Source organism: Passer montanus, unplaced genomic scaffold, assembly GCF_014805655.1.
Source record: "Passer montanus isolate IOZ18808 unplaced genomic scaffold, ASM1480565v1 scaffold66, whole genome shotgun sequence".
Lineage (NCBI taxonomy): Eukaryota > Metazoa > Chordata > Aves > Passeriformes > Passeridae > Passer > Passer montanus.
The window spans coordinates 5356407-5379097 of record NW_024371704.1 but is presented as its reverse complement, the minus strand read 5'-3'; the positions used below and the strand labels follow the sequence as shown (position 1 = coordinate 5379097).

The 22691-nt window shown below is 41.3% G+C and overlaps 1 protein-coding gene and 2 long non-coding RNA genes across 5 annotated transcripts in view; 1 reads left to right on the top strand and 2 right to left on the bottom strand.

Moving 5' to 3' along the window:
* The window catches only part of LOC120511529, a 35259-nt gene extending 19249 nt beyond the window's left edge, over window positions 1-16010 (top strand). The window contains exons 4-8 of the long non-coding RNA XR_005629747.1: window positions 1737-1792; window positions 6729-6872; window positions 10837-10930; window positions 11030-11140; window positions 15880-16010. This is a non-coding gene — a long non-coding RNA (uncharacterized LOC120511529). The remainder of the gene's footprint in view (window positions 1-1736; window positions 1793-6728; window positions 6873-10836; window positions 10931-11029; window positions 11141-15879) is intronic.
* Window positions 1852-3916, bottom strand: LOC120511530. Its single transcript, XR_005629748.1, has 2 exons — window positions 2997-3916; window positions 1852-2868 (listed from the first exon to the last, which is right to left on the bottom strand). It is a non-coding gene; the product is annotated as an uncharacterized LOC120511530 (long non-coding RNA).
* Window positions 4325-21552, bottom strand: WDR75 (WD repeat domain 75). 3 transcript variants are annotated; one of them, XM_039728745.1, is made up of 21 exons: window positions 21186-21552; window positions 20658-20787; window positions 19882-19947; window positions 19224-19317; window positions 18510-18634; window positions 18119-18189; window positions 17466-17579; window positions 16844-16932; window positions 15864-16022; window positions 15497-15556; window positions 15292-15407; window positions 14658-14830; window positions 13750-13913; window positions 11348-11531; window positions 9751-9845; window positions 9277-9372; window positions 8562-8731; window positions 7924-7983; window positions 6718-6861; window positions 6546-6637; window positions 4325-4684 (listed from the first exon to the last, which is right to left on the bottom strand). In XM_039728745.1, the coding sequence occupies exons 2-21, from the start codon at window positions 20661-20663 to the stop codon at window positions 4480-4482; spliced, it is 2283 nt and encodes a 760-aa protein (XP_039584679.1). In that variant the 5' UTR covers window positions 20664-20787; window positions 21186-21552; the 3' UTR covers window positions 4325-4479. The 3 variants fall into 3 exon arrangements, with proteins under 3 accessions (XP_039584679.1, XP_039584677.1, XP_039584678.1); XM_039728743.1 differs by lacking the exon at window positions 21186-21552 and adding an exon at window positions 20939-21052; XM_039728744.1 differs by lacking the exon at window positions 21186-21552 and adding an exon at window positions 20935-21030.
* Window positions 21553-22691: the final 1139 nt, after the last annotated feature.

Genomic DNA, 22691 nt, shown 5'->3' with positions numbered 1-22691 from the left:
GCATGTGCTTTAGAAGGCTCACTGCAGACTGGGATTTGGCACACGGAGGTTGCTGGAAAAGCCTCCCCAAGGCCAGGCAGACAATGATTGTTAGGCTGAAATACAAAGATCCAGGTGATCCTAAAACACGTGGAACTATTTGCTGGGGGTTTTTCTCCCCTGTTCTTGAACTCAAAAATCTATATCAACTACTGCCCCTTTCTCACGGCTTTCCTGCCAAGTCTGCCCACCAAGGACAGGGCATGTGTTGGAGCTGCTGTTAACTAATAACTGGTTGGGGCTTCACAAAATGCCAGTGAAGAGCAGTGATTTTTAGTCTCTGTGGAACTGCACTTGACTGGAATAAATGGGCTGAAATTACTGGTCATCTCTTCAGCATTTACAGCAGCACCTGAGCAGCCCCTCAGTCAAAGCCCATTGCCATGATGTGCTCCAAAAGGCCTTCCCTGTATGTTTATTTTTTTGTAGTGCTTGCCATAACTGCTGGAAATTCAGGATCTCATGTTTATCCAGTTACTTGTCTGAGTGGAAAATTTGGGAAGTAAACAAGTCCCCTTCTAGGCACCTGCCACCCTTGTGTGTTCTGTCCCTCAGCCTAAATAAAAAAGTGACTGCTTCTGTGGAAACTGCTGTCCTGCTGTGCTGCACAGGGCACCCACAGGTATTGAGCACTGCCCTCTACAAGTTGCAGAGGTGTTTTCTTACCTATTGTATTCATCATGTAACTAGAATAATGAGATAAAGTTCAATCTTCTTCTCTATGGTCTTTTTGTCAAATCTTTCTATAAGAGAATAATAAAATCTTGTAGAGTAGCCTTGAGAAGGAAGAAGCAGAAGCCAAAAAATCAAATTAAGATTTGACTTAGGGCATCACAGTAAATACATGATTATGGCTACTGAGATACACAAAATTGAAAAAAAAAAGAAGGAACAGCAGAGAACTGTTTTAAAACTAAAGCATTCCAAAGCAGCCACAGACAAATCAGTAGCAGCCTGTATTCTGTATTCTTCATTGTTGTAATTGCAGTATCAGTTAGAAGACATTTTCTAAAAGGTTGGTCAAGAATGTGTCTATTAACTGTAGTAAAACTGTAACCAGAAATGTATTTCCTTCTTGAGCAGAAAATACACACAGAGAGAACTACAAAGTGAGGGCCCTCTGTTATCCCAGTACGTTCAGTCTGCTGGGAAAAGCAAAACCAAGTCAGTAACGATAAAAGATTTAAATTTAAAAGCTGTGTCTTGATGAAGATTTCTAACACGATGCACTGCTGCCTGAACAAGAACTGAACTGCACCTCCAGATGCTGACTTGCACGTGAATTGTCTCTTGCTCATGCCAGCTTGGCTTCCAGGAAAGCACTTGACTTTCATGTGAATTTAAAAAAACCCACATGAACAGATATTAAGGTTTCCTCCCTTAAAGCCACACTTAAATGTTGCTGACACAGTAACACACTCCCAGGCTTTGAAGCAGCACTTTTGCAACAACACAAGTACAGATCTCTGCTCAACTCACACTTGTTTTTCCCAGAGCTGAAGTCTGATGTTATTTAAAAAAATACGAAAACCTTTCAGTGTGTCTTTCCTAGTATGGTGCATATTTTGGAGGGGGAATCTTTTTACTTTTTATTTTCCTGTACTTCCTTAATGTTTCTGAGTTTTCAAAACCTATCATTTGTAAGTTACAGCCTTAAATAATCTTCCGCATTTGTTCTGTTGAAACTTTTCATTTAGGGAAAAATCCACTGGGTCCAAGGTTATGAAAAGCTGTATCAGTTTCAGCTCTGCAGGTAAGAGGGACGGAAATAAAAATTGCTAACATTTGGGCAGCTGTGATTTTTTTGCTTCAGCTACATATGAGGTTATCTAAAAAGCTGTTATACAAGGGGAGAAAAATGCAAAAGCAGAAAACTGTCCAGAGTTGTGATAGGGTGTGTTTTCCTTCTCTCCCTGTGTGATAGAAATAAGACATGAACTTACAGGCAAACTAACTTTGAAAAACTTTTACAGGTCTTAAAATACTATTTTTCTGCATACCAAGGCCTAAACAAGAAAGCAAAATGCCTAATTATGAAAAATTTTCCTTAAAATTCTCAGTAATCCTAGTCCTAGTAAATAATCTGTGATAGAAGAAAATGTTACAGTTGTGTAATGGTAGTCTGAAGAGCTGTGGTGCCTGACTTTATTGTATGAGGAGATGCAGAAGCCCCTTGCTGCCATGGGACTAAGTTAACCCTGGCTGGTTTAGTCTGAAACTGGATCAATTAACTATTTTTCACATTAATGTCTGATTGGAAGGAAATATAATGTGCAAGGACTATCATCACTCAATTGAAGTTGCATGGCAGACATACCAATGTCTTCTGAAGTATCTTCATCCTCACATTCATGTTTTGACATCCATGATAGTGAATTTACAGAATTAAAAGGTAATTTTCTGTAATAATGAGTTTTAAACTACTTTATGGCTTTCTTTTTTTTTTTTTTCCCTGAGGCCAGGACTCAGACCTATTGGTGGAATTGTTTTAACAGCTCTTTCCTGCCCCTGTCTCTATGGCAGTATTTCCATCTCTCAGGGTTTAAGACTCCCCCTACAGCTTCACCATGGCAGGCTCAACATCCAAAGGACCTCATTCCTAAATGTACAGGTCACTGTTGTGCCACATTTTTGGATGTGGCTAAAACATCCATTCCTCCCTGGCTGCAGCCTGGGCCTGTTTAATCCTCTGGCAGCTGACGATGGACCTGCCAGCACAGCAAGGGAGCAAACACTGCCTTTATCCTAAAATGGGAGAGAAATCTGCTAGGAAAATGATTCTGAGCTGCTTTCCTTGATGCCTAAGGATGAATTTCAGTATTTCTATACCTGGGTGGAAGTGACAGATTGTCTGTTGTAGGATAATTTCCCCCAAAAAAGTTAAGTGTTGCCAATAACTGCCTCCCACTATCTGGTGTTAACACTGGAGAGGAAGCCGAATTTCAGTATTTCTATACATGGGTGGAAATGACAGATATTTTCTGTTGTAGGATAATTTCCCCCCAAAAAGTTAAGTGTTGCCAATAACTGCCTCCCACTATCTGGTGTTAACACTGGAGAGGAAGCAAAGGGTCCTCCACTTTTTTGGAAAGGCAGAGTAGGGAGAACTCAGGTTTCACTGAGTGTTGGATTGTTCTTGTTCCAGCATTTTTAATCTGAATAGTTTTAGCAAAATATTGTTTCTTCAGAGCTTTTAGTAACCTGTACCATTTGCATAGGCTTGCCTTCACACTGCAGCACCACAGAGATTGTATTCAGACTTAGGCCTTCAAATCCATCACTTCAAACAATTCTACACACTGCTGTGTAGAGTTAAGTGACACATAGCAAGTGCAGCTGATGCATTACAGGCCTGTTAAACTGGCTGTTGCATAAACTGATGCATCTCCTACATGATGCAGTCTTGAGATCTGGAAAGGTTTCATAGTGCTCTGATACACTGTGCACCCTCCACCAGAGAATCTCCATACTCTGTAATCTTACAAAAGATTAGTATCTATATTCTCTAACCAGGCACTTCTCATCTGTCTCAACAGCTGGAGAGGAACTTCTGGGGAGGAGACTTGTTACTTACCTGTACACAGCACCAAGAACCACCCTGACTTCCCCTGCCACACCTTGAGCAAAGCTCTGTCACCAACTCCAGGCATTTGCTGCTGCTGCTTTGGCAGCAGTAACCCAGATTTTCAGCAGCTGAGCTGTCACTTTGCTAACTGATCACAAGCCAGATAATGAACTCAGTTTTGCTATTAGCCTTTTAAATACACTTGCAAGGGGGGAGCCCCCAAACCAGGTTAAGCATTTTCTAAGGTCACAGGAGAATCAGTAATAAACTAAGAGCAGAAACAGCTTTTCAAAACTTTAATCGCTCCCCCTAGTTCTGCATTCCTTTCTGAGAATCTCCATACTCTGTAAACTCTACAAAAGATTAGTGTCTATATTCTCTAACCAGGCACTTCTCATCTGTCTCAACAGCTGGAGAGGAACTTCTGGGGAGGAGACTTGTTACTTACCTGTACACAGCACCAAGAACCACCCTGACTTCCCCTGCCACACCTTGAGCAAAGCTCTGTCACCAACTCCAGGCATTTGCTGCTGCTGCTTTGGCAGCAGTAACCCAGATTTTCAGCAGCTGAGCTGTCACTTTGCTAACTGATCACAAGCCAGATAATGAACTCAGTTTTGCTATTAGCCTTTTAAATACACTTGCAAGGGGGGAGCCCCCAAACCAGGTTAAGCATTTTCTAAGGTCACAGGAGAATCAGTAATAAACTAAGAGCAGAAACAGCTTTTCAAAACTTTAATCGCTCCCCCTAGTTCTGCATTCCTTTCGAAAGAGAAGCTGATAAAATTTTTGGCCAGAGGACCTGAAAAAAATTTTTAAAGAGTATTTCATCCACAAAGCTTCAACTTGCAGTATAAAAAAAGTAAGATGTCTGTTTAGAAGGCTGATATCCAACTGTAGTCCATTTTTCTTATTTTTCGTAGCTCCTTTTCCTGGGATTTAGACAGTTTACATGTAACCTCTCCTAATAATTCCATATGGCTTGTATCTTCTTGTTCCATTGCTGTGACATCTTCCTCATCTGAATCATCCTCTGCTTTTTCACTTTCCATTTCTACTTCATCAGCAACTTCTTCAGCACTGGAAAATGGTTGGAAACAACCCAATTAATAGGTACTCTCACATACTACAGTACTATAGGGGAGAAGTATCATGCAAACAACTAAGTAAACAAGATTTTATATGTTTTTTTTCATTTCAGTCTACCTACTATACTTCTCTTGCCATCTCAATTTCAAGCAATTTTTCAAATAGCTCTCCTCAAAGTAAACTTAAAATAGTTTTCTTTCTTGAAATATAGTAGGTAACTGCAGAGCAGGTAGGTCAGCATTATTACAAATGTTACAACATTGCAGTCCTACAGGATCAGAAACATTGGATATACTGGTAGATGAGACAGTATTCAAGGTCATTCTTCTCTTTCAAATCTGAAAAGGGGTCACTTGGTCTTAAAACTGCTGCAATACCTAGAGCATTACTAGGAAAGAAAAAAATTCTTTGGTTGTTTGGGGTTTTTTTCTCTAAACATCGAGAGATGTTTAAAGTGCCTGTTCCCTTCTGAGTTCAAGAGTTTAAAGCCTGTAGAAAGTAGAACAAAGCAGAAAAAGCAGAATTCCAACTAATTATATGGAACTGTTACAATTTAAAATGCATTAATGAATAGTATTATTTGAAGTGTCTGTTGTATAAATATTCCAGATCTGTTAAGAGTGAACTTCATGGCAAAACAGTACTGGTCTTCTAAAAATCATCTGTTCTAACACAAACTATTCTTTACTCACAAAATGTAAATGGAGAAGCACACAGTAATATTGCCAAGGAAAATAGAAGCATTTAATGTTAACAATATATCCACTATATAATATATACACCATACAGTGATAAACTGTGGTCAGTCTTCAAGGGCCCAATGCTTACAATTGCATGTGCCTTTAAATGCACAGCCACACTAGTCACCACTGCCAAAGTACAAGCTCTGCAAGTGCAAATATTTACGCAGGTCACTGAACTCTCACATTCTTCAGGACTGAAACTAGATGCAAGCTCCCATGTATTACATTTCTGCCACTGGTCTGTGGATGTTCTGTTGTGCCATGCAGTCAGAGATCTGGCAGCAGTGGCCAGCACAACGTGGCAGCAGCCAGAGCACACTGAGGAGCTGTGACTGTCCCTGGGTCAGCTCTGGCCCTGCAAACCACCCACTCGTGTGTCTGGCAAATCCACACCAACACCTGATTGCAAGGACAGGCTTTCATCCCTGGTCTGGCAGAGTTTAATGAAGCACCTTAATGAATAGATGGCACAAAAATGCAATCACTGAACTGGCTTCAGTGTAAACGACAAGATATTAATCCTAATACAAACCACTGTCATAATCCCTGTGCCTGCATTCCTTTGATCCCAAAGGAGAAAGCTACAATTTTATGTACCCATCAAACTACTCTATTAAATTGGCATTAATGCACTGTAAGCCAAACTTAGATGTGCTTACAGTATACACTTGTATTTTGTAGCTTAATTAGAGTTCTAAAGTTCTAAACAAATTCTTAAGATCAAACTCCTAATTTAATGGTGTATCTAGAAACTGAAACCAAAAGCTATGCAGCAAGTCATAGTAATTTCAAATAAAGTGGAGATTCTAATATTTAACCAAAAGTAGCACTAAAAAGCCATTAAATCCCTGGAATAAAGTTAAATTCATAGAGAACATTTGAGTGTAAAAGGCAGTGTTTTGTGTATAAGTACATTATGCAAAACCCAGCAAGAATAAGAACAACAAAAGAGCCAACACACTAAACAGCTAGACCATTACCACACTGAAGTATTCTACCAACTTCCTGAATAGCTAGAGTGTTGGAAAACTGCTTTTACACTTTGAACAAAGATGTACATAATTGAAAATAACTTTGATAACTAAGGAGAGTCCTTGAACATTTCTTACCTTTTGTTCTCTTTGGAGATGAGCAATGAGTTAATAAATATAGTGCAGAGGAAGGAAGCAGATGGCAAAACGTGTGCTGGAGTGTGCAAAAGCTGCAAAGATAAAACAGAAGCTTTATGAAAGGCTTTGTTGGTTGTGATTTTGCTTGTACATTTACTGTAATTACTCCTACCTCTTTGACAGCAGGTGAAGCTTGCTCCTGCTTGGTATGAACAACTGGTTTTCCAAGGTCTGTATCCTCCTGTGCTTGCTGACGTCTGTGCTTTCCCAGCAGCACACTAAATGGTGTCACAGGAAGACTTTCTTCTACTGCCAGCTTGAAAAAATGTAAGTAGAATTTTAGTGTCACAAATCTAAGTTCTATCTCCTTTTAAGTTACCAAAATTCAGAAGAAACCCAAGTGAGAAAAGGCTACAGACAAATTTAACTCCACTGAGCTATGTGGCTCTTCGTACTCATTCTCTGTGAAGTGTCTGGAGAGAATCCTGCACAGAGGGTTACAAAACTCTCCAGAATCTGGCCCCAAGAACACTAGATTTTAGTTTGCTGATCTACCTATTAACTTCCAAGCACAGAAGGTGGTGCATGTGCCAGAAAACCAAAGGATGGGTTTTTCTGATTCTACAGAACCAGAAGATCATTTATCTCCAGCATCATCTGCAGAGAGATTCAATTATATAGTGGGAAGCAAAACACAGCACCTTGACTTTTGGCATTGTCCTGCATCAATATACATTAATCTGAACACCAAATTATTTCCCCACTCTCCAAAGAAACTGATTGCTCGTGCCCACAGTCCCACAGCATTTTGTATTAGAAAGATACTAACTTCTACTTTGATCTACTTTATCTAACCAAGCAAATAATCAAATGCTGCTGCTACAGTTTTAACTTCTTCAAAATAAATTAAAGAAAAAAAAATCCAATTTCCCAGACTACCACTCCACAGAAATACATACTGGAATGCAATTCTGGAACTCCTTCTCACAGGTATGTCACAACTGTTCATCTCCATTAGAAAGCATAGTTCAGACCACACTCAAGGTTCCAAGTGTTACAGAAACCAACATAAGGAAAGAAATTACTCAAACATTTTGCTTAATTTGTGTAAGCTGAATCTTTTAGAAAAGTATTCTTTTTTTCCCCCACAGGGGAAATGGAGAGCAGCTCACTGATACTTAAAAAAAAAATTTACAAACAGCACTTCTTGTCAAAAAATAAGCAAATCCAGATTACTGCCCCTTCAGCTAAGTGCCTGTGGCTCCAGGTAAGATCTGGTGAGCATTTTCATGACAAAAGGGAATTTCAGTATGACAAAATAACCATCAGAATTTTGAACTGCCCTGCCCATCTCAGTCAGAACTTCTATGAGAGGTACCTGTTTGCTTGATGGCGTGAGCCTTTCTTCCAGAGACTTTGTGCTAAGTGTCATTAGCTCCTAAAATACAGAAGAATGCAGCACAGTTATCATATGTGAAACTGCTTTCTATATTTCCACAGCTTGCCTACAGAAGCTTCCAACTGGCCCAAAACTTTATCAGCCAAGTGGAAGAGGCAAAACCATCTCTTCCTCTTTATTTTGTAAAGAAACTGAAGAGAAGAAAGAATGAACCTAGAGGTTCTATAGGCTTTTTTGAAAACTAACAAAAAAACCCACACCCCCACCCAGAAATTTCAGGGAAACTGAATATCACATGGAACATTTGAATAATCAGCAATAATCCATACAGCCTCTAGATGCTTAAGTTAAACAGCACAGGCAATGTTCCCATGTTACCTAGTGTCTTGTCTCAATGAAGCACCATAAAACTATTCACAAGAATAGCAGAAAACCAGTAAATAATTTTGATCTTGGGCTGTTTTGGCAGTTTGAAGTTTTCAACAAAGCACAGCTTACAATTACATGAAATCAAAATAGGAACTCCCATGCTCATAAGCATAACTCTGAATTCCTATTAATCCATTTTAAAGAAAACAGTTTTCCCCATGAACCATCTACTAATTACTATTTCTTACTTGTGTATCTGTAAGAAAAAACAGTTGGGATTTTCTTAGCCAAAGGTATTTTTCTGAGCTCATGATTTCAGGTTCATCTCTTGGAATGAAAGCAGCAAGCAGGATCTTTTCTTTACAAAGATTTCTCTGGATGTAGACTGGCCGTGGCTCACTTGGTTTAAACACAAACACTGCAAAACCAAAAATATCTTCTTTTTAAATCAGGAAATTCTTATGCTCCTGGCCAGCTGTCAAAGCCCTGTGTATCACAGCCAGGAAGGCTGGACAGGATTGCCTCCAAGCACCAGTTCACAGGACTATAACTGGATAACTTTACTCAGTAATAGAAAGGACCTTTCACAGTACTCCAGTCCAGAGAACACACTTGGAAATTAACATTTCTGTAGGAAGTTATCTAATATCAGAGCTCTAAAATGTAGCTGCACAGTTATGCATTTACAAGAGAGGGTCAAAAACATTTGAGACCCTCACTCAGAAAGTGTGGTTAGTCCTGAGATATATCCTGTACCTGAAACTACCTGCTGGAAGAAAAGGTAACTCACTTTATTTGAATGCTGCTGTAAGAAATGGCTCAGTTTCCATAGGTGCAAGCACACACTGAAGTCCCTCTCCAGCTTTCATGGTCTGAATTCTAAGAAAACCTTTTCTAGAAATAGTGCTTCCCCAGTTTTAAATTCTGCTGATTATGACTTGTGAAAGAAGGCTTTGTACTTACAGCTGGACTCTTTGGAGAGCCATGAGACTGCAGCAATATGTTCAGAAAGGGGATCAGCCTGCAGAACTACGACGTTGAGGTGGGCACTCCACTCCACTGAAAAGCAAGCACAGCAAGAGCCAGAGGTGAAAAGGAGCCAAACAAAAGGTCAAACAAACACACAGGGCCTTAGCTGCTGGAAGAGGCAGCTCCACTCATTCCCTGGTGAATAGAAACACACAAATGCTACCAACTCCTACACAAGTGTAAGAAATACTACCTACTACTGGGTAATCATTCACCTAACCTAAGATTTATTCTGCACACACAAAGCACTTGCACATGGACAGGATACTATCCCAACTATGAAAATAATTCCATTTCCACAGGGCATTTTGCAGTGTGTTAAATCTGGAACTGAACTAGACTTATTTAAAGGTTTCACAGTAATTTCAAGTAATAAATTACTCTAGCACACATTCAAGCTGATCTTACATGCACAAGTGAGCAGGTTCCAGCAACACAGAAAGCCATAATCAGTGGCACCAATAAGGTACTTGGAACATGTTAGTCTCCCAAAGCAGATGTTCCTACAGAAGTAAAAAGTCAAAACAAATTAGTCACCTTCAGAGTTCATCTTTGTTTTTCTATGTATCTCATATGTATGTTACTCACAAGTCACAAAAAACATTTAGTTTTGATTTAGTTTTGGTATCTAAATCCAAATAACTCTCAGATAAGTCTGATAAGTTAAAGTGTGCATAAATGCATAAGGATTACATGATTTAGTTTTGGTATCTAAATCCAAAGTTTGCTTTTTGCATTCACCTCTAGTGGCATGAAACTCCACATATAACTCTCAGATAAGTCTGATAAGTTAAAGTGTGCATAAATGCATAAGGATTACATGTTTCTACAGCATTCCAATATAAAGGAGGGATTTAAAACTCTAAAATAAATTACAAACCCACACATAACTTTAAGTATTCACACTGGGATTGGAAAATAATTTAATAATTAAAGAAGTTCTATTATTGTTTAGCAACTAGAACAAGAAAAGCTGTTAAAAAAGGGTAATTATAGGCTGCTTCAGTTGAAGAAAGCATGTGATTTCATTTCTCAATCTCTTGTTTGAGAATAAGAGAACAGCCTTGGGACTTTTAATGATAAAAGATTTTCAAAAAATTTTTGTATATTAAAGCATAGCCCTTTGAAATTATGCAGGTAATGCAGTAATTCATTCTATTCCTAGAGTAATTTACTTCCTTTTAATATAACAAACAATAAAGGTTAGAAGAGGAGGCAGCTGGCCTGGGAAAAGCTTGCCACTGCACCAAGCTGGTGGCCAAGCTGGGCTCACATGCCTCCCACAACTTTCCTCCACACCAGTTTCAGAATAACATTTCTCAATTTCTAATCTTAGAGGACAAACATAAACCAGACTTCATCACACAAAAAAAGCATACAAACATACACACAACACATGGAAGGGAGAAACCTCTGTATGCTGCTATGATTCATTGTGTCAAGAGTCTTTAAAATATTGTGACCACACAATGATGATGTCTTTTATCATGACAGCATATAATGGAGCATTGCTGGGACAGTCTGCCAGGAAAACATGGATTTTTGGACAGAGGTTACAGAGGATCAAGATATGTATTTCACAGTACAGGTAAGGTCATCATGCCTTTATGGTTTATTGATATAATTTCCATTTGCATGCATGCATACACAAATAAAGAACCAACTGTTTGCATTTACACTTTTCCAGGACTCTGATTCACCCCTGGATGAATGGGGGAAAAGAGAAGTGCTATCAACACACTACTTGTGTGCTCCATGATACAGATTCAAGGATGGGAGGTACAAGAGACATAAGCAAGTAAGAACGAACTGCAATGCTCAGTCTTATTTTTAACCAACACCTAAAAGCCATTTCAGTATTTTCCATATATGAATTTAAGACTGATAAATTCAATGTTTATGTATATATGTTTATGAACATATACAAGGTCTTGGACTGCTATGAATTGATTCCTTCTTTTCTGAGAGTTCAAATGAGACATAGAAGAGCAGATGAAAAATGTACCTTATATTTCCAGGTGGATGGCAAAATGTACACCTAAGATCCCAAGTAAGTGAATCCCATACAGTGACAGTTCCTTCAAAGCTAACAGCAAGCAGAGAGCCATCTTCTGAGAAGCAGCAGTTTGTAGCTTGGTAGTTGTGGTAGCTGCCCACGAAGTCACAGCTCCAGCTCACACTCTGGTGTGCTGCATTGAATGAACAAGCCAGTTAATTCAAGTCCATACATGAAAAAAGAATAATTCAATTATTACTGCAAAATAGGTTCAAGGCAAGGCAGTTTTCTGTCACAGTTTTTGAGGAGTAGAGTGAATCTGCCCAGTTCTAATACGAGAAACAGCTGGCAGGGTTTTCATTTGTCCTCAGTTTTGCATTTGAACAGTGAACCTTGAGACTGACATGGTAAAATATTCATACTTAGTCTGCCAACTCCATTACCTGTGCTCTCACAGATGCAGAGGTTAGATAAAATGATACTCAAGTAGATTCAACACTTAGTGTTCTGGAAAAATTGTTCTGTCTTAACCCCAGCAGGAACACAGGAGCATTACTCAAAATCTGAACACAGCTTGCATTTGAGTCCAGCATAGCCCATGGTTCACCTACAGAGGATTTGAGCATCACCAAGTGACCCACCAGCATGCTTCCTTCTGTTGGCTCAGCTGCCATTGCATTCTGTTTGGACACATTTCCCACTGTTGACAGTTACCAGAAAATAAACTGGAGAGAAGTGATGTACTTACCACATTAACACACATTTCCCAGTATAAAACAATTCCTACAGCATGCTTTTGAAACATTTGGGTAGGATGAGAAAAAAAGGGAAAATCACTCTATGCTAAGTTACCCTTTATATAATGGCTACAAGTTGATGATTAAAAGACCTGCCTGTAAAAAAAAAAAAAAAAAAAAAAGAAAAAGAAAAAAAGGAAGCCAGAAGCAATTGAGTACTTCCAACTGCATGGCACCATCTAGAGGCCCAGCAAGAGACCCGCTGCAATTAATACATACCAGAGTTAACTCAACTGAGGAGCTCTTTGCTAAACTAGTATTTGCTGCAGAGAAGCTGCAGCATGTCAAGCCTTTCTACCTGAGCATTCTTACTCTGCCCCACTGGGCAAATACAGCACAGCAGTCACCACTAATTGGTACTTTCACATATGCCATGAAACAGAACCCTGCAGCACTTAAAATACAAACACCGTGATGAGGCCAGTCAGCAGATACAAAACTATCTTGTGGAAGGAGAAAAAAAATTAAGTTTCATCCCCAACTGACACTATAATCAAGATCAAAGTAGCTTCTCATTAAGTTAAGGTATAATTTAGCCTCAGAATAATTTATGAAAAAAAGCAAAGCCAAACACTTTTCAGATACCATTGGGGAGATTACTACTAATACAGTAAATGACACAAGGTTTTGTCTTTCTTCTCATCAGTGGCCACAGTTGAGGGACAAAGAGATTGGAAAGAGAAAGTCTGGCAAAGTCTGCCAAATGGAAACCCTAGTAGCTCCAAAGTACTTTTGAACATGTTCTCACCTGCCCATGAAAAGACAGATTACTAAACTGCAAGCAGTTCAGCAAGACCACTACCAGAGCTACATAGGAACATGAAATGACAAGACAGCCAAGTGGCAGGAAAGTGCCACTTCACTTAAGTGTGCCTGACACTGTAATAACAATGAAGTAAAAGGACATTAATATGCTGGAAATCTTTTATATTTCATGTCCAAAGGCATACACAACAATCAATAAACATACACAGATGGTCTGTTTGAAAGAGGTGAACATCAGCATGCCTTTCAAGAGGTTAAATTTGGTTATTAAAAGTATCTTAGAAATACCTAAATACCCATTCCATGATGTTCAAGTACCTAATGGAAAGGAAGGATGTTCAAAAAGTGAACTCTGAAGTGGTGGATATGTTGAATTGCAGAAGTGCTATTATTTTACACTAAGCTCAAACAGAGTAACACACTTCTGCATCCTGCTCCTTTGAGCAGGAGACTCAAATGAAAAGCTGACCCAGAGGACTGACAAAAATCCATTTTCTTAGCACGGAAAAATCATTACCACAAACAGTTCTTTAACCAATGAACACAGGCTGCCACTCCCTTGTGCAGCAGCTTGCTAAGGTCTTTGGTATAGAGGTTCCTGATATAGCCAAACTAATACTGTGGAACTATGGCAGAACTGGCAGAACTCCATCACAGGATGCTCAGAAGAACACAATACTTCATGCAGCAGCAGAAGCAGATCAATGCAGGGAACTAAGCAAATGAAAGTAGCGTCTTAATTCCTACAGCATGACTCCAAATGTCATTGTAGGTCCTTTCCAACTCAGGTTATTCTTATGGTTCTAGGCTACAAGGTGCAAGTAAGAGTTATATTCTGGTCATGCTTACCTTCTGGGTCAGAGTCTTCCACCATCACCCAGACTTTAAACACACAGTCTCTGCCAGTTGTTACCAGTATGAGAGAGTCATCCCCCAGTTCATCCATGTCACGAAAGCACATGTCTGTGATGTGGTTGTCATGGGGCGTATTTATTCTGGTGTTCAGTGAAAAGCTGTAAGAAAAGAAAGCAAAAGCTTGCCATTCTATTTAATTTGGAACCTGGGAAAGACATTAGTTCAGGTTGATTCTGGAATGGGCAGGGAGAAGAGCAATCAAAGGAATTTCTAAGTAAGACAGCAAATTGTCGGATCAGGTTTCCCTAATGGCTTCCATACAGCAGCCCAGCACCAAAAATTATCAGTAGGCAAACATCTCTCAAGTACTCAGCCTGAAACCTGGGCATTCTTTCCAGTACTTAGAAAATCAGTCACATGGTTGATCTGTGTAGTAGCTTTCTTTTGCCTTGTTTCTTTAAGAAAATAATTTATAGTCAAAATGTTAATTTTTTAATAGGAAAATTAGGGAAAGACTATTAACCAGATGCATATGTTAGCTAAAAACAAAGCCCAGCAATAAAATTAAAATCTTCTGGCAAAGAACTAATCAATTAATGATGGATTACACAGAGGTGGGCAAACTGTATGAGCCACAGAACCATTCTGTCAGGCTCATGATTTTTAATACCGAGAAAATATGTGAATTTAAGTCCCATGGTTACAACAGTCTCTGATTACTGTAAGTAAAACAGATCCAGAGCAATTATTTCCTGTGTGTATTCAGTGTAACTCTGTGCTCTGCTGCAGATGCTGTAGTGTTCATGGTAACTTCCCAGGTCTGGAAAAACTCTGCCTTTGCAAGACGATGTCTGTGCAGGGATTTGTGTGACTGACAGCTGCAAGGGCAGCTGTACTGTTACCTTTGTGTTTCTTCACTGTAGAACCACAGCTTCAGCTGTAGCTCGGGGTCAGTCACCTCCTCACTCTCCTCCACCGTGGCCAGCCAGGTGCCCCGGGCGCTGAACGCGACCTTCACCAGGTCTGACTGCTTCAGGCCCTCCTGGTGGATGTACTGCCGCTGCACAATGTCCAGCTGCAAAGCAAGGCCACAGTGGGTTTCAAACTCAGACAGAGCTGGAAGAGACACCACTCATGAAACCACAGAGGAAGGATATTCTGAGGGCTCCACTTAGACCTGAGTGGGCTGTGGCATGAAGAAGTATGCCAGCATGTGGGAAAGCAGAATTAGAGCACATGCGTTCCACAATGATGGAAAGTGTAAGAAAGATTGAAAAATAATTTGAAGGTGTTTTACCTACAAATTTTTTACATTTAAGAGGATACACACTGTTTTACAGTACTTTTTTCAATACCAGTATTTAGATTTGCTTAGCACGTGAAGTCAGAGATAAAGCCAAGAACAGGTCAGCCTGGAATCCAGCCGTGTGGGATACCGGCAAGGTTTTTTTGCCATTTGCCATATTAAGTCTTCAAATCCTGATGCACAAGTTACTTAAGTAAGTTAAAGTTTTGGTATAAGTCCATCCAACTTACACTGAACAACTGTTGGTCACTCTGGAGGGAATAGAACTGCAAGTGGCCTGGCTCTCCATTCAGGACCAAAGCTTTGGTTCTAGGATCAACCACTAGGCCAGTCTTGACATCCCTACCTGGAAACAAAATTCAGATGACAAATGACCAAAGCTGTCAAGTGACACATTCCATCCTCTAAGTGGAAGACAAATTTTACTGCACTTACTTTTGATTAGCCCTTGAATACTTCTGGAAAACCTTAGGTTGCTGTTGATTATTGTAATTCCTGAAAGAGAAAGCAAAGACCAAGTCTTGCAAAAGGCACACATCTCTTGGTGGGAAAGAACTGTAACCATGTGTACTGTTAAATGCATCTTCTCCCAGTTTATGACACCAAGGTGGAAAGCTAAGTTACAGCAGTCACCAAGCAAATGCACAGAACTGATCAAAGAGCAAAAGAACAAGAATTTGTCTTTTCAGATCACTAATGAAATTTTATGCAGTTCTTAGTTAATTCATCCAAAATCAACAAAACAAATCTCAGACAGATTTGCATTTCCATTGAAGTGATATTTGGATGTGTTTTGGCTTACTGTTGTCTGTGTGCAGGGTGCAGCAGAGAACACCATCAGAGGACATGGAGATGCACTCGATAGGAGACCCCAAACGAGGCAGGAAATCCTTCTGGCATGAAGACTCATTGTGCCACTGGACTAGAACAGATTCAACTCCACCACTCAGCAACCTGGTTCCTTTTCCAGCAACAAAATACAGTTAAAAGGTTTGCTTAAAAAGAAATAAAATCAGCAGCCTGTGTCTTTACAATGATAGACAGACATGAGTTTCTCAAAACTTTTTAAACTGTCACAAGTAAACAATAATACCAAGCCAATACAGATACACATGCTTCTCTTTATCTCCTGTTAAATTGCTAGAGAAACATGGATTAAGTAACAGGAACTTGTGTCTACAGTGAAATTTAAGCAATGCTTTGGGAGTAGTAGATCCCATCACTTTCTGAATCAGCTGGATATTTGTGTTGGGATACGGCTGAATTGTTCTCCTGTGAAAAGTACTTTGCAGTAAGAAATACCTTAAGAAGAATAATTCCGATCTCACAATTCAGATACAAGTGTAGTATTTCTGACAGCAGGTTTGAGCTCAGAGACTGATTTGTTTTATTTGAATGCAAGTAAAACTGGCAAGAACTCATCAGTAATATTAATGAAACGGAAGGGGAGGAAGAGCAGAGGTGAGGGAGAAGAGGTGAGAGAAGGGGTTAGATTTTTCCTTCTACAACAAGAGGCAGATATTTGACATGATAAATGCCAATCAAAATGCATATAAAAAAACCTCCTTTAGTTTTTATTTCAGATCCTTCCTGGATACACTTAAAATTCTAGAAACTAACTTGTTACTAAGTGGACAAACTTGGAGCTTCTATAGATTCTTCCTTGTCCGCTGCAACACTTCAAATTTGAGAAAGTTTTGTTTGTTTGATGGAGATTTTTGGGGGGTTTTTGGTAGGGTTTTTTTATTGCTTTGTTTTGGTTTTTATTTCTCTTTTACTCACCCTCCATAGAATAAGCCAGATCCATGACAATATCATGATGCCAGTGCAGTGCAGAATATGTGTACGCTTTCCTGTCGTGGAAATTCCTCCTGTGTGGAGAGGAACAAAACAATTATTTACTCACAACATCAACAATAGAGTAAACCAAAGGAAATATTGAATTGAATCAATTATATCATCCTGTCCTCTAACTTCTAGACGAGTTTATCCTATGCTCAAGTGATGCAGAAGGAGGAAAGGAACCACACTACAGGTTTTCAGAAGCCTCCTAATCCAAACCTCACATATTAGATGTGAGGTAGCAACCCAGCCCTGGAAGCAACTTAACCATGTAATGCTTTTAATCGTGTATTCCACTGATGTGCTCTTCTACTCACCCATAAAGAGTTATTTCACCTGTTCTTACATTACCTTTTACACCCAAGTTTAGATTTTATGCAGCATAACTTAACATAGGCATTTTTCCACTTGACATATACACTGTCAGCACTGCAGGTTCATTGCTCATTCTGACTTCTGAAAACGGCAGTGCTAAGGACAAATTAGACTGCTTTGCTCAGGTTTGACTTAATTCCTACAGTCAGAGGAGTTAATGGGATACAGTTAACCAAACAGCACATACCAGAGGCGAATCTTTCCATCAGCATGGCCAGTTGCAATGCAATCCTCTGTAGGATGGCACACGACACAACTGAAGCGATTGTCTCCTTTTGTCTTCGCTGTACTTAAAGAAAACCTTCAAAAGTCAAAAAAGGATCTTTATTTGTAAGAGTTTGGTTGGTTTTTCTACAACAAATCTTCAAAAGGATCAGCTAGTGCACACAAAAAATAATTCTGATTAGAAAAATGAAATATTTTCAAGTTGTTAGGTTATATGCACTCTCAAAAATAGTGACAGACTTATTTTCCTCTTGATTTCCTTAATTCTTCACCTTCAATCAAGGTGATAGAGTTTTTGCTTCTGTCTTTCTCTCCCTCTTCTTTTCTCCTGCTTCCCTCCCGCTGCCTGGGCACTGCTCAAACTATGTCACTTGTTTCAGTCAGCAACAACCTAAGTATTTAACTGAAAAAAATACATTCCTGAGCTGCAAAGGTAAGGTACCACTGCACTGATCTGCTCCCTGTTCACTTCTACAGGAAGCTTCTCATATAGTGACTACATCCCCTCCAGCAGAAAACCAAATATGAGACCATGTGTGCACACATCATGAGTTAAAAACTATTTAGGATATATCAGACTGGATGAATATCTGACATTTTTATTGTTATTCTTACCTGTTCAACAATTTCCGTTTAAAAAAATAAACTTGGAGATTCAGATCCTTCACTGATACCACATATGAATCCTGTTAAAGTAAAGCCATTTATGACATACAGATTATATTTTTACACAAGGTAAAAATAAAGCACATTTCACTACAAAATACTTTACTCTGGAGATGACATATAAGTTGATGTTGAGTAAGTACTTTCCCATTATAAATGTCAAAATTTTGTTTTAGTAATAATAAAAAAGTACAGTCCTTACACTGATTCATTTACTTCCAGTTTTGTTTCAGTACTGCTGTGCTTTGTATAAAGGCATAAACAGCACACTGTTCATTTAAGAGGAAAAAAGAACCCCAACCAACACCCAGAGAAGAAAAAAACCCAGAGGTGAACATACTTCTCTTCCAAAAGCAATTTGCTTCGTTGATGCATCCACACCATCCAGAACCACTGAGAGCTCCTTGCCTTCCAGATCTTGGCCTGCTCCTTTTGTCAGTTTAACTGAGACCAGCTGGAATGTATCTGACCAAAGAAAAAACTGTCTGAAACCAGCAGCAGTACTGAAGAACAAGGACCAGGCAGTGGGTACCACTGCAAGTGTAAGCTGAAGAATCCAAGGGAAGCTGCATAGCATTTGCTCTTGCTCTGAAGTAGCAATATATTATAGTACACAGCAAGGCCAAGATGTATTTATTACAGACAAAATCCCATTAAAAAATATCTAGGTATGCTGTGAATAGGATGAGTCCGTTTATGGTAATAAATGCCTAAAGTGAGAGAATAATCCCCAGCACACATACCCAACTTTAGCAGTACAACCTGTACCCTGGTGAGCACTGCTCAAACATGGACTGCATCTATGAGACCACATCTATGCAGTATATGCTCCAAAAGCAAAGACAAGCACTCTTCTAGACAAATATTGGAATGATAGATGGAGCAGAACGAGAATGAAGGAGGTGCAAAATGCAGGAGTACACCCATCTGCCACAGGATTTAAAAAATATTTCAAAAGTGGCATATTAAAGCCCATTCTTGCAGCACACCACTGGAAGAGCAGCACAGACACAGAATGACTGAGATGACATGGCTGATGCTCCCTGTACTGTACCTCGTTCACCCTGCTTTGGAATGACAACAAACACTGAGTCCTCAGCACTAGCAAGTGTGTACAGTGCCAGAAGTTTGGGTCCTACAGTGAAAGTCTGAAGAAAAAAAAGAGAAGGAAATCAACAATTAGTACATTTGTGTGTACATCTTTAAAATAAGGAAATCACGTCTTAAAGAAATGTTCATGTATTAATTAAAATTCTCAATTCTAAGACAAATACATCTTCATTCTATCCAAGACTGACATCAATCTTAAAACAGTACTAATAAAATATGAAAAATCAGATTTACTGAAAAGCCTCAGGATCCCTAATACAAAACAGAAGGCACACCCAGAGGTGGGTATTTAGCAGAAAATGTGAGCAAGAGTAAGCAGCTCACATTATCAAGCTATTGGATCAATTCCTATTGGTGTATCCCAAACTGCAGAACATTTCCCAGAGCTACCCTGGACTCAAAACTGCAGCAGGCAGCAAAGTCAGTATGTTAGCACATCTCCCACCTTCTTCCCCAAAAGGATCTGCATCATTATCATCATCACACATTCTCTTACTGCCATAATTAGATGGGTTTTAGGTTGTGTTCATAGTAGAACAACCCATCTCAGACTCATTTGTGCCCATTTTTGACATGCTCTTAACAGGAATAAGTCAACATACTTTAATAGGAATGCCATCCATGAAGTCCCATAGCTTAATGGTGCCATCGAGAGAGGAAGAATAGAGCTGAAGATAAAAAAAACCACAAACAACTATATAAGTAATAGCAATATATCAAAGCCAGATTCTACATAAAATCACAGCCATGATTCCAGGTAACTGAATAATAAAGATACAGGAGAGAGACCACCTTTGTGATGCCTTCCTATAAAGTGCCAACACAACACTGTTACTGTAGTTTGAAATGTACATTGTCACAAAACACAGATACCCACTATGTAAAGATCTAATGTTGCACAACTAATATGCAGATCAGTCCCTCTTGGAAAATAACTCTTGTTTATATCCAGACACCAAAAAACCCCAAGCAAACTAGGAGCAGGGAAGGCAGGCTGGGGGCAGAGGGAGCCACTGGGCAAGTTAAAGGGACTTAAGTCCCATCTGCATCACTACCAGCAGATACAGATGGGCGAACACCAACCACAGTGCTTCTGACCTTCTCACATGCTTTTTTCACTCTTTCAATCAATTTCAACCGGAAACTCTGCCGTATTTCCCTTTTGTTGTCATTCCATTCAAGAAGCCTCATCCACGTGACGCTTCACGTTTGTGTGTGTAGGAAACCGACACAGCTCTGCCCTCCTTGTCAGGTTTCAGCCAAACACCAGCCGGACGATGCCCTTACCACCCGCAGCCCCTTCCCAAGCTGCAGCCAGCCGCGGGACAGCCCCGCGGCGGCACACAGGGTGACACAGCCCGGCCCTCCCCGCACAAACCTGCATGTGGTTCTGCGGGTTCAGCTGGATGCCGGTCACCAGGTCGGCGTGGCCGCACAGCAGCCGCAGGGTCTCCTCGGTGTTCACGCTGTGCACCTTCACGAAGTCCCCCGAGGCGTACAGCAGGTACCTGCAGCGGGGAAACGCCGTTACCCCGGCCCAAGGCGCCCGGGCGCCCCGCGGCAGCCGCAGGCCGCGGGGACACCGGCGGGCAGAGCGCGGCTCGCAGCTCAGGAGCCCACCCCCCGAGCGCGGCAGCCCCGGTCCCCCGGCCCACTTGCTTGGAGTCGGCGGAGAACACGGCCCTGGCGCCGCGCTGGCCGCCGCCGCCGCAGCGCACCACGCGGAGCGCGCCCGGCGACACCATCTTGTCCCGCCGCCGCCCCTGCGGGCGGGCGGCGCGCGCGCCCCCTCACGGAGACAGCGGAGCGGCGCCGAAACCGCCGCGTCCGGGCTGTCCCTAAACACCGCCGGGAGCTGCGCAGCTCCTGACAAACGCCTCCTCTGAAGAAATGGTTAATGTCCCACCTGAACCTCCGCTGTGCTCCCGCCGGTTTCCTGGGAGCAGAGCCCGCCCCTCACCTGGCCGCCAGGTGGTTTGTACAGGGCGCTCCGCCCTTCATTAGTGCCCCTGCCGAGCGCCCCTCAGAGCGCTGCTGAGTGTGGCGAGCTGTGGAGCTTGCGGGCATGCTGCCCGTGCCCACTACCGGGGTTTTCGTCCGAAACTTTCCCCCGGCTGCTCTCCGCGGCCATTCCCAGGATGGAAGGCGGCAGGAGCGCGGGGCAGGGCTGCGCCGGCCCGTGAGGGGCTGTGCTGCTGTCACCCCCCGCCAGCACCCCGGTGCCTCCTGGCCTCAGCGTGCGGGATGGGCTGCCAGAGAGAGTGCTCTGCCTGGGTCTGGAATTGAGCCCGTCTGAGGAGAAAAATGCGTAAACTCCCGTGTTTAAGTGGGCAGAAAGGCTGAGCAGAGGAAACCGATGGGTAAGCTTTGCTAAACCCCCCCTTGTTCGCCGACTTGGACGAGCTGTGGGTTTGCCGAGTTACCGAGCACATCGTGTTCTCGTATCGGGAGGAAAACCGCTGTCAGAAGCAATGCGAGTGTCTGGAGCACACAGTGATTTATGGTGTCTGCGCCCTTCAGTGCTGCTCCGGAATAGCAATTGCAGTTCTTGCACAGCTGTGTAGGTTTGGCGGCTGTTCACGGGGTTGAAGGTATCTCTGGTACGCCTGTAATTGGTTTTTAAACAGCCACCCTTCACAGACAATAGCAGGGACAGGTGCGTTATGATCTAGTTGTGATCACGTCCATGCAGTATTGTGGTCAAAGGGAGCTGCGGGTGGCTGTGAGAGAGCACAGTGCACCCAGAAACCTGGCTGCCAGTCTCGGGTGCTTTGGCAATTGAACAGTGCACTCTCTCCGGAGCTGAGGGCACGATTTACAAGAGCTGCCGAAATTGCAGTTGGGTGCAACAGCTGTGTCGTGCTCTCATTCTGATGGGTATTTTAGACCCAAAGGCAGATGCAACCTAGTGCTCCTCCTGTATGGGACAGTATATCATGTCCAGATCCTGAGCCACAGACACTCAGTAAAGCCAGAGTTCTGTCAAAGAGGGAAAACCCGAGGTATCCAGGAAAAGCCAGTCCCTTTAATCCACATTACTATATGAATGGAACTCTTTTGTCAGGTCTACACTAAATGTAGTCAAGTCTTGTTAAAACACAGGAACTTTGCATACTTATCCTTCTTGATAAAAGAGCAAGGCAAATACCTTGTGCATCTTAATGCCTATGTTTTTGTGATGCACGTTTATTTTTATCATTTTAGGAAATCAGCCCTAGGCTTTGAAGCTGATAAACCATGTAGAGATCAAGACTACCCCCAAACATATATCCTAGGGCAGGAGCACAGGGTGATAAAGCAAACCAGTGCAGAGCACTGTTCTCCCACAGCACAGCCACTGCTCTCAGCACTGGCTTTCTCTCCTTCCAGCAGCACAATTAATTGGATTTTCCTTCCCACACTCCAGCAGAAA

What these genes read in the sequence shown, in the direction of transcription:
- WDR75 (XM_039728743.1), bottom strand. Translation starts at nt 21,024, where the DNA reads ATGGTGTCGCCGGGCGCGCTCCGCGTGGTGCGCTGCGGCGGCGGCGGC. An exon ending in TCTGGCTTATTCTATGGAGG is followed by an intron (nt 16,023 to 16,843) that starts GTGAGTAAAAGA and finishes TTGCTGGAAAAG; the next exon opens with GAACCAGGTTGCTGAGTGGT. An exon ending in CTTCACCTGCTGTCAAAGAG is followed by an intron (nt 6,638 to 6,717) that starts GTAGGAGTAATT and finishes TTATCTTTGCAG; the next exon opens with CTTTTGCACACTCCAGCACA.